The sequence below is a fragment of the Salminus brasiliensis genome, chromosome 17 (assembly GCF_030463535.1).
Source record: "Salminus brasiliensis chromosome 17, fSalBra1.hap2, whole genome shotgun sequence".
Classification (NCBI taxonomy): domain Eukaryota; kingdom Metazoa; phylum Chordata; class Actinopteri; order Characiformes; family Bryconidae; genus Salminus; species Salminus brasiliensis.
The window spans coordinates 32316362-32329706 of NC_132894.1; the positions used below are offsets into that span (position 1 = coordinate 32316362).

The following is a 13345-nucleotide window of genomic DNA, read 5'->3' on the forward strand; positions in this document are numbered from 1 at the left end:
TGAGGATATCATTGATTAAATTGAGGGAACGATTTATTAAATTGAGGATATAATTGATTAAATTAAGGGAACGATTTATTAAATTGAGGATATAATTGATTAAATTGAGGGAACGATTTATTAAATTGAGGATATCATTGATTAAATTGAGGAAACTGATTTTTAAATTGAGGATATCATTGAATAAATTATAGTATATTATTAATATTAGAGTATATTATTTATTTAATTAAGGTTATCATTTATTGAATTGAGGGAACGACTTATTAAATTAAGGATATAATTTATTACATTGAAGAAACAGGAAATACTTTATTGATCCCAGCAGGGATATTGCAAGTAATATATCTAAATATTGTTTATAACCCACCCCAGTTAGCTACATGATGTTTAAATGAACTAATTTAAACTAACGCTGATCTGAAGTAATCAGTAGTTGATAATATATTTGCGGTGTGTTGTGGGAAGCAGACGCTGCTAAAAAAACAGCTGACTTCCCAGTTGGAGCCCTACGTAGGGAATAACCTGTCGATTTAAGACACAGCCTTGAGCGACAGCGGCGACGTCACTTCCTTTCCACACACGTGGTTTGGATATTTCTCTGGTGGCGCGGAATCAGAGCCGGGCTGCTGAAGTGTCACTGCAGGGCTTTAAAATGCGGCAGGGTTTGATCTAAAGCTCTTTTTCTGGGTGAATTCCTGCACAGTTGGAGGGTTTTGTGGAGAAAGGCTCTGAAATCTGCTACTTTTGGGGGAAATTCTCGCCATTTCGGGGTGAGCTCGGCCACAATGCAGCCTGTACTGTAGTTACTGCTAGCTAGCGAGGTTGCACTGTTGTGCTAGCTAACCTGGACAGCTGGAGAAGTGTGTGGCTGTGGTCAGAGCAGGTGGACAGGCCTTCTGTGCTAAATATATTATTTAAGTATGAGCAGAACGTATATGTGTAGTCTTGGGACTGTAGCTACTGTATTTACAGTTATTATTAGCTATGAAGTTCTGGGGAGGCAGGTCTGCAGCTGTGTAGATCTCCTTAACAGAGCCTGTATGTTTACTTTGCTGCCCTGTTGAATTTAGAAGTAAGGGCATGGGTTAACTTTCACACAAGTACAGAAGTCTGGTGTTGTTTGGTTTAAAGCATCCCTTCATAATCTTGCCCCCCCCCCCATCCTTTTCTGGCAGGTCTAATATGAGTCCACAGAAGCGCACTGCTGATTCTGGAGTTTTGGAAGTCCGATTTGTGGGAGACGGAGATGTGCTGGACCACATCGTGGAGAAACATGAAGGTACTGACTGATGCCAAGACGCGTCTCTGTTTTCTGCACTGTTGTGTTTCTGGTTTCATTGCAACAGGCAAGCACGCAGGAACCTCAGCGGACAGCTGGATCGAAAGTATGTAGACATCTGTTCACCCAGTGTTTCTTCTCAAATCGAGGGTGAGGTCAGATACTGATGGTTCAACTCATCGCAGAAGTTTGAGCAAGAGCTTCATCGTTCTAGACAACACAGTTTCACTGCCTCACAGGCCAGTGCTGGAGGACTAAGACCTCTCTAGCCAGTGCTTGGCACTAGACATAAGCGACCTTCGGATCAGGTCTGGCAGCTGCTCCACAGCATGCTTTTCTTTTGGGTATGCTTCTAAATGGAAGTTATACAAGCCTCTGACTATGAGGGGTACATCTGAAGGTGGCTAAATTCATCTGGAACATCTGGAGAATGAGTGTAGATGATAGTAGTAGAGTAGATATTCTGAAAAAACCTACGCATTACAGTTCAGGTGTTATGATTCACTGTATTGTGAGATTTTGTGATCCTGTAAGCAATATATTATATTATATGTAATATAGCTTTTGTTAATCAAATTTTTGGAAAGCTGTTGTAATTCAAAAAAAAAAGAAAAGAGGACAACACTGCTGTCTAGTGGTCAGAGTTTAAACACAATACAAAGTCAACCACTGTCTGCCCTCTGTCTTTACATGTAAACTACTCAATACTGTAAAAATCGATACTGGGGTTCTGGATAGCTCTGGATAGCTGTCTAATACCACTATGACCCACGGTCTAAGATGCTCTCTCTGGTAATTGGTTAAAAAAGGGAGAAATTTGATGGCCAGATTGATGCAGTATTACAAAAACATAACTTCATGATACTTCGATAAACAGATCTTGTCTTTCACCCATACTGGTATATGATCGGAAATTCTTTTATTTATTTACCAAACAATTTAATCTGGTTTTGACCAGAAAGTCTGATTATTAATTACATCACCTGGCTGTGTTTTAGGGACTAAAGCACCCAAAGGTTCTGCACAAACTCTAGTGAGCCTGAAGAGCCCCAAAAAGCCAGCGGCAGACCCTGATGAATCTGAGGAGGAGGACGGAGTTTTTAATGAGCAAAACTATGTGGAGGCGCTTGGTGCTGGAGCAGAAGGTGAGATTTTGCCGTAAAATTCACAAAGCTGACATTGATGACCAGCTCATGAGCTGTGTCTGTCAGCAAGTCATTTGTTAGCCTGTAAATCCAGTTGTTTCCCTTCTTGTGATCATTCACTGAAAGTTCGTGCTGTTTTTTGTTTTGGATCCTGTCGTGCAGCTGGTGATGAGAATGGATCATCCACAGCAGGAGCCTCAGTGTTCACTTTCCAGACCATCAAGCGCGGCAATAAAATGGCTCAGATGGGTGAGTGTGAATAAGAGAATTGAACCTTTATCTGATTTATGAACTGAATTTGGCATTAAAGCAAGCAACACATGTCTTAGCAAAGTGCTGCTCATTAAGCCACCCTTGCACAATGCTTGCTTGAAGGCCAAGCCTTCTGCATTCGGACAGACCGACAGACATGCAAAACGACCCCTCAGACCCAGTCAAACCTGCTGTCACATTTTTCTGGGCTCATGTCATTTCATATGTATCTGTGTGAGGTTCATTTGCCTTCAGTTGTATATTTAAAAAAAATATTTGCAGATGTAATACACTGCTCACTGTACCTCTCTCCTTATCTCGCTCTCAATCTAGCATCAGAGTGGGCTCGCACACCTGGCAAAAGTGTCACCTTTAGAACACCTGGTAGTCCAGAGGAGGCGCTTAGCCCTACCCGTGCAAGCCAGAGTTAGTTATAATACAATTTCTCTCTCTCTCTCTCTCTCTCTCTCTCTCTCTCTCTCTCGGTAACTATACTACTTGTCTTATTTTCTTACGTCATATATTTGTCATTTATATTAATTCTGCTGTTTATTTTCCTCCATCTCTCCTCACCTACTGCAGAGTTGGCCAGCCAAAACAAAACCCCTCAGAAGGTAACACTGAAAAATACATCATACACATGTGAGAACAAGATAATTACAGTGTTTAACTGTGAATTTGTAATACTTTTTAAAGGTCTAAGACATCGATAGAATTAAAAATCTGCTCAGGAAACCCCCCAAAAATATTAGAATAAATACCAATAACCTTCATACAGAAAGTAGTGGTTTAAGATTTAAGCATTTATTAAAATGTCTCAAGTTCTCCTCATGGGTGTCCAGTATTACTTATAGTTATCATGCAACACCTGGTTTGGTAAGTCATTGCTTAAGGATGTTAAATCAGGTGAGCTGCGAGGAGAATTCTGGAGATCTTCTTTTGTCTTTTAGTCACTGGAGGTCTTCCTTTCTGCTCTTATTTATGTCTCTCTAGGGAAAGAAAGTACAGTTTGTCTCCACGACTCCTCACAGACTGAGAAAGAGAATATCAGGTCTGGAAGAATTACTTAAACCAGTATTAGTCAGTTAGTCAAAGATGATCGAATCCATTCTCACTTTTTTTATAAAGAATACCTGGTGTTTGTATTTACATATTTCTATGTTTACTATAATGGGTTTTTCAGCTCCCAACCTTAAGTCAGACAGTGACAGCGATTTCTCCCCCTCAAACTCGGAGGAGGAAGATGATGATGAGGACGAAAAGGGGAAAAAAGATGAAGCTCAGCTCAAAACACCCAGCAAGACTTCTGCAGCTGCTGCTGCTCTTTACAAGACCCCTGCAAAGAAGAGCAAGAAAGCACCAGAGGTGGGATTTTAGCTGTCAGTGGTGCGGCCGTTAGTGCCCTTATGTTTCGTAAACATAAAACCTATTGTGTGACTGATATTTTACTTGGCCTGGTCTTAAGCCATCATGTTTATAGTTTTATTCCCTAACTCCTTTCTAGATTTGTTTCCGTGATGTTGAGGAAGCATGTGCCACAGGTTTGAGCCTTAGCATGTACATTTTTTTTCCTCTTTGCAGCCGAACCTGGTGGAGGAATATTTTGAAGCTCACAGTAGCTCGAAGGTTCTGACGTCAGACCGGACTCTTCAGAAGCTCCAAACTCCAAAACTAGATCGGGTCAGTGCTCACCCACTTTTTGCACTGTTAACACAGCTGGGCGTCAGCCAACCAGATGACATAAGCTGAGAAATTAACCTAAGCTTATGCAGTATTCTGTTAAATTTACCAGCCCTCACATTGGGCTTAAGTTATCCATCAATCCATGGAATTCCGCTCTATGAAGCAACTCCATGCCTGTAGTTGTTATTTATAAGGTTTATTAGTTATGGAAATTATGCTTGGTGTGTTGCAGGAAACTCTGCTCAGATTGCTGGATGGCAAGCCCTCCTGTTATGTGGATGAGATCAGTCAGCTCAACAGAAAACACGAGAAGAATTTCAGCAAGTGGATGCTGCAGTTACAGTTGAGTCTTTTCAGATTTTCGGATGGTGCTTTTCAAATGTCAGTGTAATTTTAATGAACATGCATAAATGTAATGAATATATGTATTTGCACCTATCTTCAGAATGGGGTTCAACATACTTCTCTATGGCCTGGGCTCCAAGAAGCTTCTTCTGGAGAAGTTCCGCACTACCATGTTGTCTGACGCTGTCCACCTGGTGGTCAATGGCTTTTTCCCGAGCATCACCCTTAAATCGGTTTGTCCTCTCTGACGATGCACATCTCTCTTATTAAACAGAAGCTAAAAGAAATGTCTTTAAAAGCATGGTTTTCCTTGTTTATAAATAAGGGGCCCTGTCCACATGTGTGCAAATTTTCCTCTCTCTGTTTTTGAAAATATTTCCGTCCACACAGATACGAAAATACTTGCATGCTTGTGTGCTAGCCCTGCTTTGAGGCGATTTTACAGGCACCATGAAGAAGGAATACAAACTCAGAGGTTTATTCCCGAAATTACACACTACTCCCTATGTAGTGTACCATGCAAGTCAGGAAATGAAGGATTCTAAATCTAAAAAAGCATTTTATTTAGTATCTACAGTACTTGCATGTATTCATAGGTCAATCAGAAATCTAGTGCTATCTGTGTGTAGGTGCTGTAGTTTATGACTTATGACTGAAAGTGTAGTTCACTATATAGGGAGTAAGGAGGCATTTGAATATGATTGAATATAATTTTGAATATGCAGAAACATGCTTGCATTGTGACGCTAGTGTTTTCATAAAGCTCAGTTCTTCCCGTCCAGTACAAATGTAAAAGAAATTTACATTTAAGTCATGAATATAGTACGAATGGATGATGACGATGATGATATCAGTATCATGTAGTGTATAGGTATACTTCTCTGTAATGGTAATGTAGGTAGTTCTATTCTCTTTTGCTGTATTTTATGTTTACGTATTGTTTGAGCAGATACAGCATGAGCATAAACTTGATGGCAGCATAGACCCCATATTGGATCTCTTTGATTTATTTTTTTCATTAAATAATCAAATAAATCAAACACAAAAAAACACCCCCTTCTGAAAGGACTTTGCTCCTGATGCTTGTGGGTCAAGCTGTATCACAGATCTGTAATTCTTTCCACAATTCTTTTTTTTTTGCTTTATCTCCATGTTTTTCCTTTTTGACAGATTTTAAATGCAATCACTGGTGAGATGCTGGAGCATGATGGAAGCTTTCGTACCCCGATGGACCAAATAGACTTCATAGTGAAAACCCTTAAAAATGGTACTTAAGTATTAATCAGTCGAAAAGCATTGTGTTGAATGCAGACCCCGAATGTCTTTGGGTACCTGGAATGTCTTTAGGTCTAATGTGTGGACACTGTGGTCCACACTGGAAGACAAATTCGTACACCATTCTTTTTGATGCTGCTGACTGATGTACGGTCATTTTAACAGTCTTCTGACTTCTCACTAGACCCAGACAACCACTTCTATCTGATCATCCACAACATTGATGGCCCCATGCTGCGTGGTGAGAAGAACCAGCAAGCCCTGGGACAGCTAGCCTCCATTCCCAACATGCACCTGCTTGCCTCCATAGATCACATCAACGGTCCTCTTGGTCTGTTTTGATACTTAAGTTACACCCTTTTCACACTTGACACTTTTTACAGTGTGTGTGTGTATGTGTGTGTGTGTGTGGACAGACTGAAAATCTAATTCTGCCTGGTTCTGCTGAATTCAAGTGTTCTGTTGTTGTTTAGTGTGGGACCACTCAAAGATGAGCTTGTTTAACTGGCTGTGGTATGAGACAACGTCGTTCCTGCCGTACACAGAGGAGACGTCATACGAGAACTCTCTGCTGGTGCAGCAAACGGGCGCACTGGCCCTCAGTTCGCTTACACACGTCCTGCGCAGTCTTACACCAAATGCCAGGTACAGCACCCCCCCCCCCTCCCCCCCACACACACACTTTATGCAGAGTCTCCCAAGCATATTTGGGCGAAAAACGTAGGATGTTATGTTGGCTAAAATTTTAGTGGTTGTGTTCTAGCAATGTCCCTCAAATGCCAACAGATGGCTAAATTTATAATTAAACCAACATTATGCAGCAATTTCACTTTAAAATAACAGCTTCAGAATCATGTTGATGGTTCCCTGACTGTAATTGGGGAAAATGGCATCTCTGGCATTGCCACTCCTGGCCGAACTGCTGCTACTGCACTCTGGTAGAGGACTGCACACTGGTAGAGCTGCACAAGACCTCTTACCAGAACTGTGTAACGCTGCATAACCTGCCCAAAAATTCACATTTTCACATGTTGCTTCTTTAACCACTGCAGGTTTTCCTAAAATATAAACCAAACCTAAATAAAAACACAAACTCCTAATCCTAAACTCCACCTTTTCAATGATTTTTAGTAGTTGAAGAAATCCTGAAATGTGTGTCCCTACAAGCTGTTGGTATCCTTATAGTCCATGACCTAGGAAAAGTGATATTGTCCCAAATTCTGTTGGTGACCTTGTGTCGTCTCTCCACAGAGGGATCTTCAGACTGCTGGCTGAGTTTCAGCTGGAGAATAAAGACAACCCTTCCTATACAGGTAAAACGGCATGCATCTGAAAACCAGTCCGAAAGTCAGTCAGTCAGTCTGTCAGTACGTCCTTCAGGTGTTCTTGCTGTTGGGAATCTAAGCTCATGTTTTGAAGCAAACACTTCTGTTATCTCAAATGAATTACAGCTTTGTTGGTTGTCCAAACATCAATCTTGTGATTTTTATTTGCTTTACTGGTTTTATTTATTTTGGTTTGTGTTCAGGTCTGTCTTTCCAAGACTTTTACCAGCGCTGTCGTGAGGCATTCCTGGTGAACAGTGATATCACACTGCGGACTCAGCTCACGGAGTTCAGAGACCACAAGCTCATCCGTACCAAGAAGGTGAATCACAAAAAAAAAGGTCCTTGAATCAGATCTTAATTCAGTTAGTTCCACAGTTTAGTTGTGAAAAGGTAAAGGGTAAACTATTAAAATTATTTAATTTTATTCATTTATTTATTTTCTCTGTGTTTATATATATATATATTTTTTTTTTTTTTTTTTTTTTTTTTTTTCTTTCTATTGGTACATTCATCATGAAATCATCTTGACACAATGTAAAGAACTGCCGGATTTGCAATATGTCAAAGCTGAAATGTTGAAAACCACCAAAAATGGGAATACAGGCTTTTTTGCATGATTGTGACCATATGCTTACTTGCCACCTTACAACACCTAGCTTTTTAGTATACATTTTAGCTGTACAGATAAAGACTAATACTGTTCATGCAATTTGTTTAATCATCCTCTAGCCTTTTATTCATGGTTCGTTTCTGACTATATCTAGATTTTGGTCTGTGGACTATTCTCAGCCTAGCTGTGAAATTGCTACTTACAAAATTGACTGATCTGGTCAAATGGGTAGGTATAGGTGTACCGATCATTTTTTTGAGTGTTCTTATTCGATGTACTAACGGCTCATCTCTCCGCAGGGTGCCGATGGAGTGGAGTACCTTCTGATCCCTGTGGATGCAGGAACTCTCACAGACTTCATAGAGAAAGAGGATGTGGAGTGAGCTGGGTGGAATCGGGACATGTGCCAAATCCAATTTCAGTGGTTTAATCATTTTAGACTGTACTTGTTCTGAAGCTGCTGGATAGGCAGTAGGAATCTGTTGTAGATCGCCCTGCTGCTTCATGCTGTCAGAAAGATGTTCAGTAGAAGAGTCTTGGATTGGGAGTAATCATTCATGCTGTTGCTGTTGTCTGATGACTTCCAAGTACTGGATATTGGTGTTTAATAGAACAGCACTTCTATTGTGGCCTTTGGTCGTTAATATTGTATAATATTTTGTAAACCGTGCTCTCTTTATGTACCATCATGTACAGAGGTGTAATAAATAAGGTGAATTGCAATTTATTTACATACAAAAATACAAATATTAAAGAGTCAGTTAGCAAATACACACATTTGGAACATTTGTCCTCATAATAATAATACAGATAAGATTCTAATGCAAAACACTAACTTGGTGAAGCAGAACACAGGCTTATATGTGTGTGTGTGTATATAAATATTTGCGTTTTCTCTTTGTCATGACAAACCTTGTATCTCCAAAACAGCAGCTTTACAGGAGAAAGAAGAGACTTTAAATGAAAGTCAGTGTAAAAAGATTTTATCAAGTCATTCTGAAGCATTTATACTAGTCCATCCATCACAAAGTTAACCAGAATATAAAGAACTGCCAGCTTCACGTCTTATCAAAAATGGAGAGAAGTTTTTTGGGTGATGGCAATGTTAAATATCCCATAATTCCACCTAAGCAGAACAAGACAAGGTCAGGGAACAACATGAACACAGCCAAAGCCAGTAAGCCACTTAATATTTACTACACATTAGCCCATTGATCATGAACTAGTAGTCACTTGGTGGTGGGAAGATCAAGGCCATTTACAGATTATGCCTGTACAAAGCCGAGTTTGCTGATGTTTAACTGTCTTGGGTGCGTCTCTGAATGCCTATATACATGTATGGCTGGGCAGGGATGTTTAGAGGCTGGAAAGGATGGTCCTTATTTTTTTTTTCCAAACTGACTGCTGATCTGGAATCCATGGAGGCCCGTTCCCACCAGATGAAGGGACCAAAAAGTTTTCCCTCTTTGGTTTGTTTGGAAACAATTACTTTCTTAATGTAGTAAATCTAATTTAAGTCAAATTTTCCACAAAAGTCATTATTTCACCTATAATAGTTATTTCTTTCCTGATTTCTTCTACCTGATGAAAACGGGCTTCCACAGGGTTCATCTTGTGTGTAGGACTAACCAGGCTTACGAGAGCTGACAAGGCCTACATTTAGATCAGCGTTCTTACTCTGAGATGCTTGATAAACTTGGCCTGTAAACATCTTTACATGGATTTCAAAAAAGCCCTCATTATTACATTTGACTAACTACCTAATTGCTGGTTGATCCGGTTGCATTGTTGGTTAATCTGTATTTTGGGAAGCATCAGAGCTCAGTGATCAGATCTTTCTCCTTCTCCTTCTCTTTCTCTTTCTGTCGACTGCGTGCTCTGAGCTTGTTCCCCGTGGCGCTCTGAACAATTTTCAGTTCCTCCACGTCCAGATCCTTCAGCAATAACAGCACCGCCTCCAGTGTGTGACTCTATATGAAGAGAGAGAGAGAACATCATTAGAAACCTGCAACACTACACTGACCGTTGCTGACTCTTCATAAGGCACATAAATCATTAATGACCACTAAATCAGCAGACGCTAATGTAAATAATGGCAGTAATGTTCATACCATCTATGGACGTATGTCTGATTAGTTTGGGAGGAAATGATACGAAGAGGTCATATAATGTAACATGTGAACTGACCTTTTTCTTCGGGGTAGCCCCTGGTTCTCGTGGGGAAGAAAACGATGGGAATTTATCTCTAGGTAAGGGCTTCATTCCCAACTGTGCACGAATTGTACTGTGGAACCAAACACAAAACATTATTATCAGGGTTCATCAGGCTGGATTTAAAGAAGACTGCATTACATTGAGACCCCTGCAGTACTGATGGACAAAACACACTATATGGACAAAAGTATTGGGACACATCATATAATCAGTAAGCTTCCTACAACGTTGACTGATATTATCAAATTCTCAAAAGTGTAGGTACAAGTTGGGTGTACCCATTGGCACAGGTACATGAAATCAAGCCCCTAGCCAGTAAAAGAATAGGTTGGGTCATGAAATGTCTTCCCTCCAAGATCCTTCACCATCAGCTGTGAGTGGTATTATTATTGAACAGTGGAAGCGTTTAGGAGGAATCACAGAGAGCAGCTCAGTCACTGAGTGTCTGTCCAACCACGTAAAGTTACAGAGCAGGGTCAGGGCCGAGTGCTGAGCTCATAGTGCAGAAAAGTCTTCAACGCTCTTCTAATATAATAACTGCAGAGCTCCAGACCTGCTGCTGTTAGAGCTGCAAAAGGGGACCAGTTCCATATTAATGCATATTAAAACCAAAGCTTTTAGCTATACTATATATTTGCCCATATTTATAGTGAACATTTGCCAGAAACCACATAAGGAAGTCTATCTGACATGACTTATCAGGACTGAAGAAAGTGTGTGGTGATTTAAAACAGTAAAAAACAGACTTACTTGGTCTCCTCCATACTGTAATTAAGGGGGTCATTCTCAGAGTCTGCCTCTGCAAGGCCATTGGTGGAAGTGGCTGAAATGGGACCTGGAGGGGTGATGATTTCTTCCCCTTCATCCAAAGCAAGTGCAAGTTCTTCTTCTGTCACAACTAGACAAATGGGAAGAGCAGCGTTAAAGGGCTTTTACACTCTGGGTCTATTCAGTAATAGGCTGAATCCATTGCAGGGGACAAAACACCAAAACATGGGGGTCTTACCCACCCTGGTTGTCCAGTTTGTGCAGGCCAGGCAGGTTCCTCAACACGGTCAGGCGGTACTTAGCTGGGTCAGCCTCACAGCACGGATTCTCTGCCAGCCACAGAACCTTGAGGCTGGAAAGGTTTCGAAGGTGGCTGAGCTCGGAGAGGTCCTGGATGTCATTCCGCCTCAAGTAGAGCTCTGTCAGATTGTGACAGCTGGAGATGTGTTCCAGGGAGGAGATGTTATTGGCACTGAGAAAGAGAAACAGAGCCGAGGTATGACCTTAGTATGATATCCACTCTACTACATAACAGACCAGCCTGAGACACAGTAAAGCCAACTCACCTTAATGTCAAGACCTCAATGTTGGGTATTTCTGAGAAGATTGAGATCTGAGGATGTGTGCAATCACAAAGAGACAATCAATGCTGAGAAAAGACCTTAAATATGTTAAAACTAAACAGATGACCATACTGGACAAAATACATAACACTTACATCTGTCAGGCTGCAGCCCCTGCAACATAAACATAAATACTGTACGTTACTTGAGTACGTTGGCAGCCTGGGTGCTTGTGTCTAACAGTGATCAATATAAATAAAGACACTTTTAGCTAGTCCTATGACAAGCTCAAGTTATGCACAGATATACACACAATGCTTCACGCATAACGTTGCCCATGTCAGTGGGCAATAATATCAGCACAACAGTCTAACATTGAGTAGATCCCCCTCGTGCCCACCATGACAGATCTGACCATTCCAGACATGGACTCCACAAGACCTCTGAAGGTGTCCTGTGGTATATGGCACCAGGATACACCCTTTAAGCCCTGTAAGTTGTGAGGTGGGGACTCCACGGGTCACATCAAGGAGCGTTAGGTGTCCATGACCTCGTCAATGGTTGACTGTCCGTTCTTGGAGCACTTTTGGTAGGCACTGACCAAAACAACAACAACAACAACAACAACAACAAAAACTCAAGACCTGCCTGATGTTTTGGAGATGATCTGACCCAGTTGCTAGTCATCACAGATTGGCTCAGATACTTACGCTTGTCCATTTCTCCTGCTTTTAACACCTTCATCACCTTTACTTGTTCACTTGTAGACTAATACAGTCAAGTCAAGTCAAGTCAGATTTATTTATATTATATTATATATTATTATATATTTATATTATTATATGTTGTCGTCACAAAGCAGCTTTACATAATTAGTACTTAATAAAGAACAGAGACAGAGAAGAAAGAAGGAATAACATGAAGGGTCAAAGACCCCCGTAAACAAGCCAACGGCGACAGTGGCAAGGAAAAACTCCCTCAGATCTGGAGGAAGAAACCTTGGGAGGAACCAAGACTCACAAGGGGGACCCATCCTCCTCTGGAGGACTATTTTAAACATTAATGATAAAAAAAGTCCTATATACAGCTATCCAACCTTGACAGGAACCACAGTAGATGAAGAAAATCTATGTTTTTACTTTGCCTTTAACATTAAACAGGGTCTTGATTGTCGTATAGTTTGTTGTGAACTAAATTAAACACGTAAAACCCTTTTTTCTCGGAGTGTATCGAATATAAACCTAATTATTAACGCGATTAATCGTATCGTATCGGCCTGTATCGATGCTTCAGACCGTCTCTAAGACTCCCGTCATGTTTGCTAGCTACCACGTTAGCGAGCAGGTAAACACACAGACAACGTACCAGCAATTCAGTTTTTTTACACTTTCCAGGTCCGACGCTTTGGCCCGCGAAAGGACAAGTTTCCGAGTTAATTTCATTGTAAAATTAGCTTTTATTTTTTACTTTATTGTCTTAAAATTGTCCAAGCAGCAGCACTTTAGCAGAGCTGCCATCGCATCACATAGCGCACAGTCAGGGTGTAAAGTGCGCATGCGTAGCCATGCACTTCCAGGCAAAGCCGCAAGGCGGCGATATTGTACAGATAGTTTGCCAATCCGTTATATTATATATATTTTAATATTTTAATAATTCCCAGTACTTTATTTCTTTAGTTCTGCATGGATTTCGGATGAATATAAATGTACAAAGATTTAAAAAAAAAAAAAAAAATCCACAAAATATATGTATAAGCATCGCTCTCTCCGTCGTGCATGGGCGTGAAGACCCTGCAGAGAGGCTTATCGTTATGAAGAGCCTGACATGTGCTATCAGAGATAGAGGTTCTGCTGCCCCACTTAAAATCCCTTCAGCCATAT

At 40.7% G+C, this 13345-nt stretch overlaps 2 protein-coding genes across 2 annotated transcripts; one reads left to right on the forward strand and one right to left on the reverse strand.

Annotated features, from left to right (window-relative positions):
- Positions 1-597: 597 nt before the first annotated feature.
- Positions 598-8728, forward strand: orc2 (origin recognition complex, subunit 2). Its single transcript, XM_072660934.1, has 17 exons — positions 598-773; positions 1179-1282; positions 2281-2427; positions 2590-2676; positions 3013-3105; positions 3262-3293; positions 3673-3730; positions 3863-4044; positions 4261-4359; positions 4595-4704; positions 4808-4940; positions 5878-5974; positions 6167-6313; positions 6456-6627; positions 7234-7295; positions 7511-7629; positions 8220-8728. Exons 2-17 carry the CDS (start codon positions 1186-1188, stop codon positions 8301-8303), a joined length of 1719 nt encoding a protein of 572 aa, XP_072517035.1. The 5' UTR covers positions 598-773; positions 1179-1185; the 3' UTR covers positions 8304-8728.
- A 159-nt stretch (positions 8729-8887) lies between these two features.
- Positions 8888-13001, reverse strand: cfap410 (cilia and flagella associated protein 410). The gene is made up of 7 exons (XM_072660935.1): positions 12831-13001; positions 11621-11639; positions 11469-11515; positions 11145-11374; positions 10885-11032; positions 10108-10204; positions 8888-9890 (listed from the first exon to the last, which is right to left on the reverse strand). The coding sequence occupies exons 1-7, from the start codon at positions 12905-12907 to the stop codon at positions 9735-9737; spliced, it is 774 nt and encodes a 257-aa protein (XP_072517036.1). The 5' UTR covers positions 12908-13001; the 3' UTR covers positions 8888-9734.
- Positions 13002-13345: the final 344 nt, after the last annotated feature.

Coding starts and splice junctions, on each gene's coding strand:
- cfap410 (XM_072660935.1), bottom strand. CDS start 12,907: ATGAAATTAACTCGGAAACTTGTCCTTTCGCGGGCCAAAGCGTCGGAC. Junction 11,375..11,468: donor ATTGAGGTCTTGACATTAAG/GTGAGTTGGCTT, acceptor TCTCTTTCTCAG/TGCCAATAACATCTCCTCCC. Junction 9,891..10,107: donor GGGCTACCCCGAAGAAAAAG/GTCAGTTCACAT, acceptor CTCTTCATATAG/AGTCACACACTGGAGGCGGT.
- orc2 (XM_072660934.1), top strand. CDS start 1,186: ATGAGTCCACAGAAGCGCACTGCTGATTCTGGAGTTTTGGAAGTCCGA. Junction 2,677..3,012: donor CAATAAAATGGCTCAGATGG/GTGAGTGTGAAT, acceptor CTCTCAATCTAG/CATCAGAGTGGGCTCGCACA. Junction 6,628..7,233: donor AGTCTTACACCAAATGCCAG/GTACAGCACCCC, acceptor GTCTCTCCACAG/AGGGATCTTCAGACTGCTGG.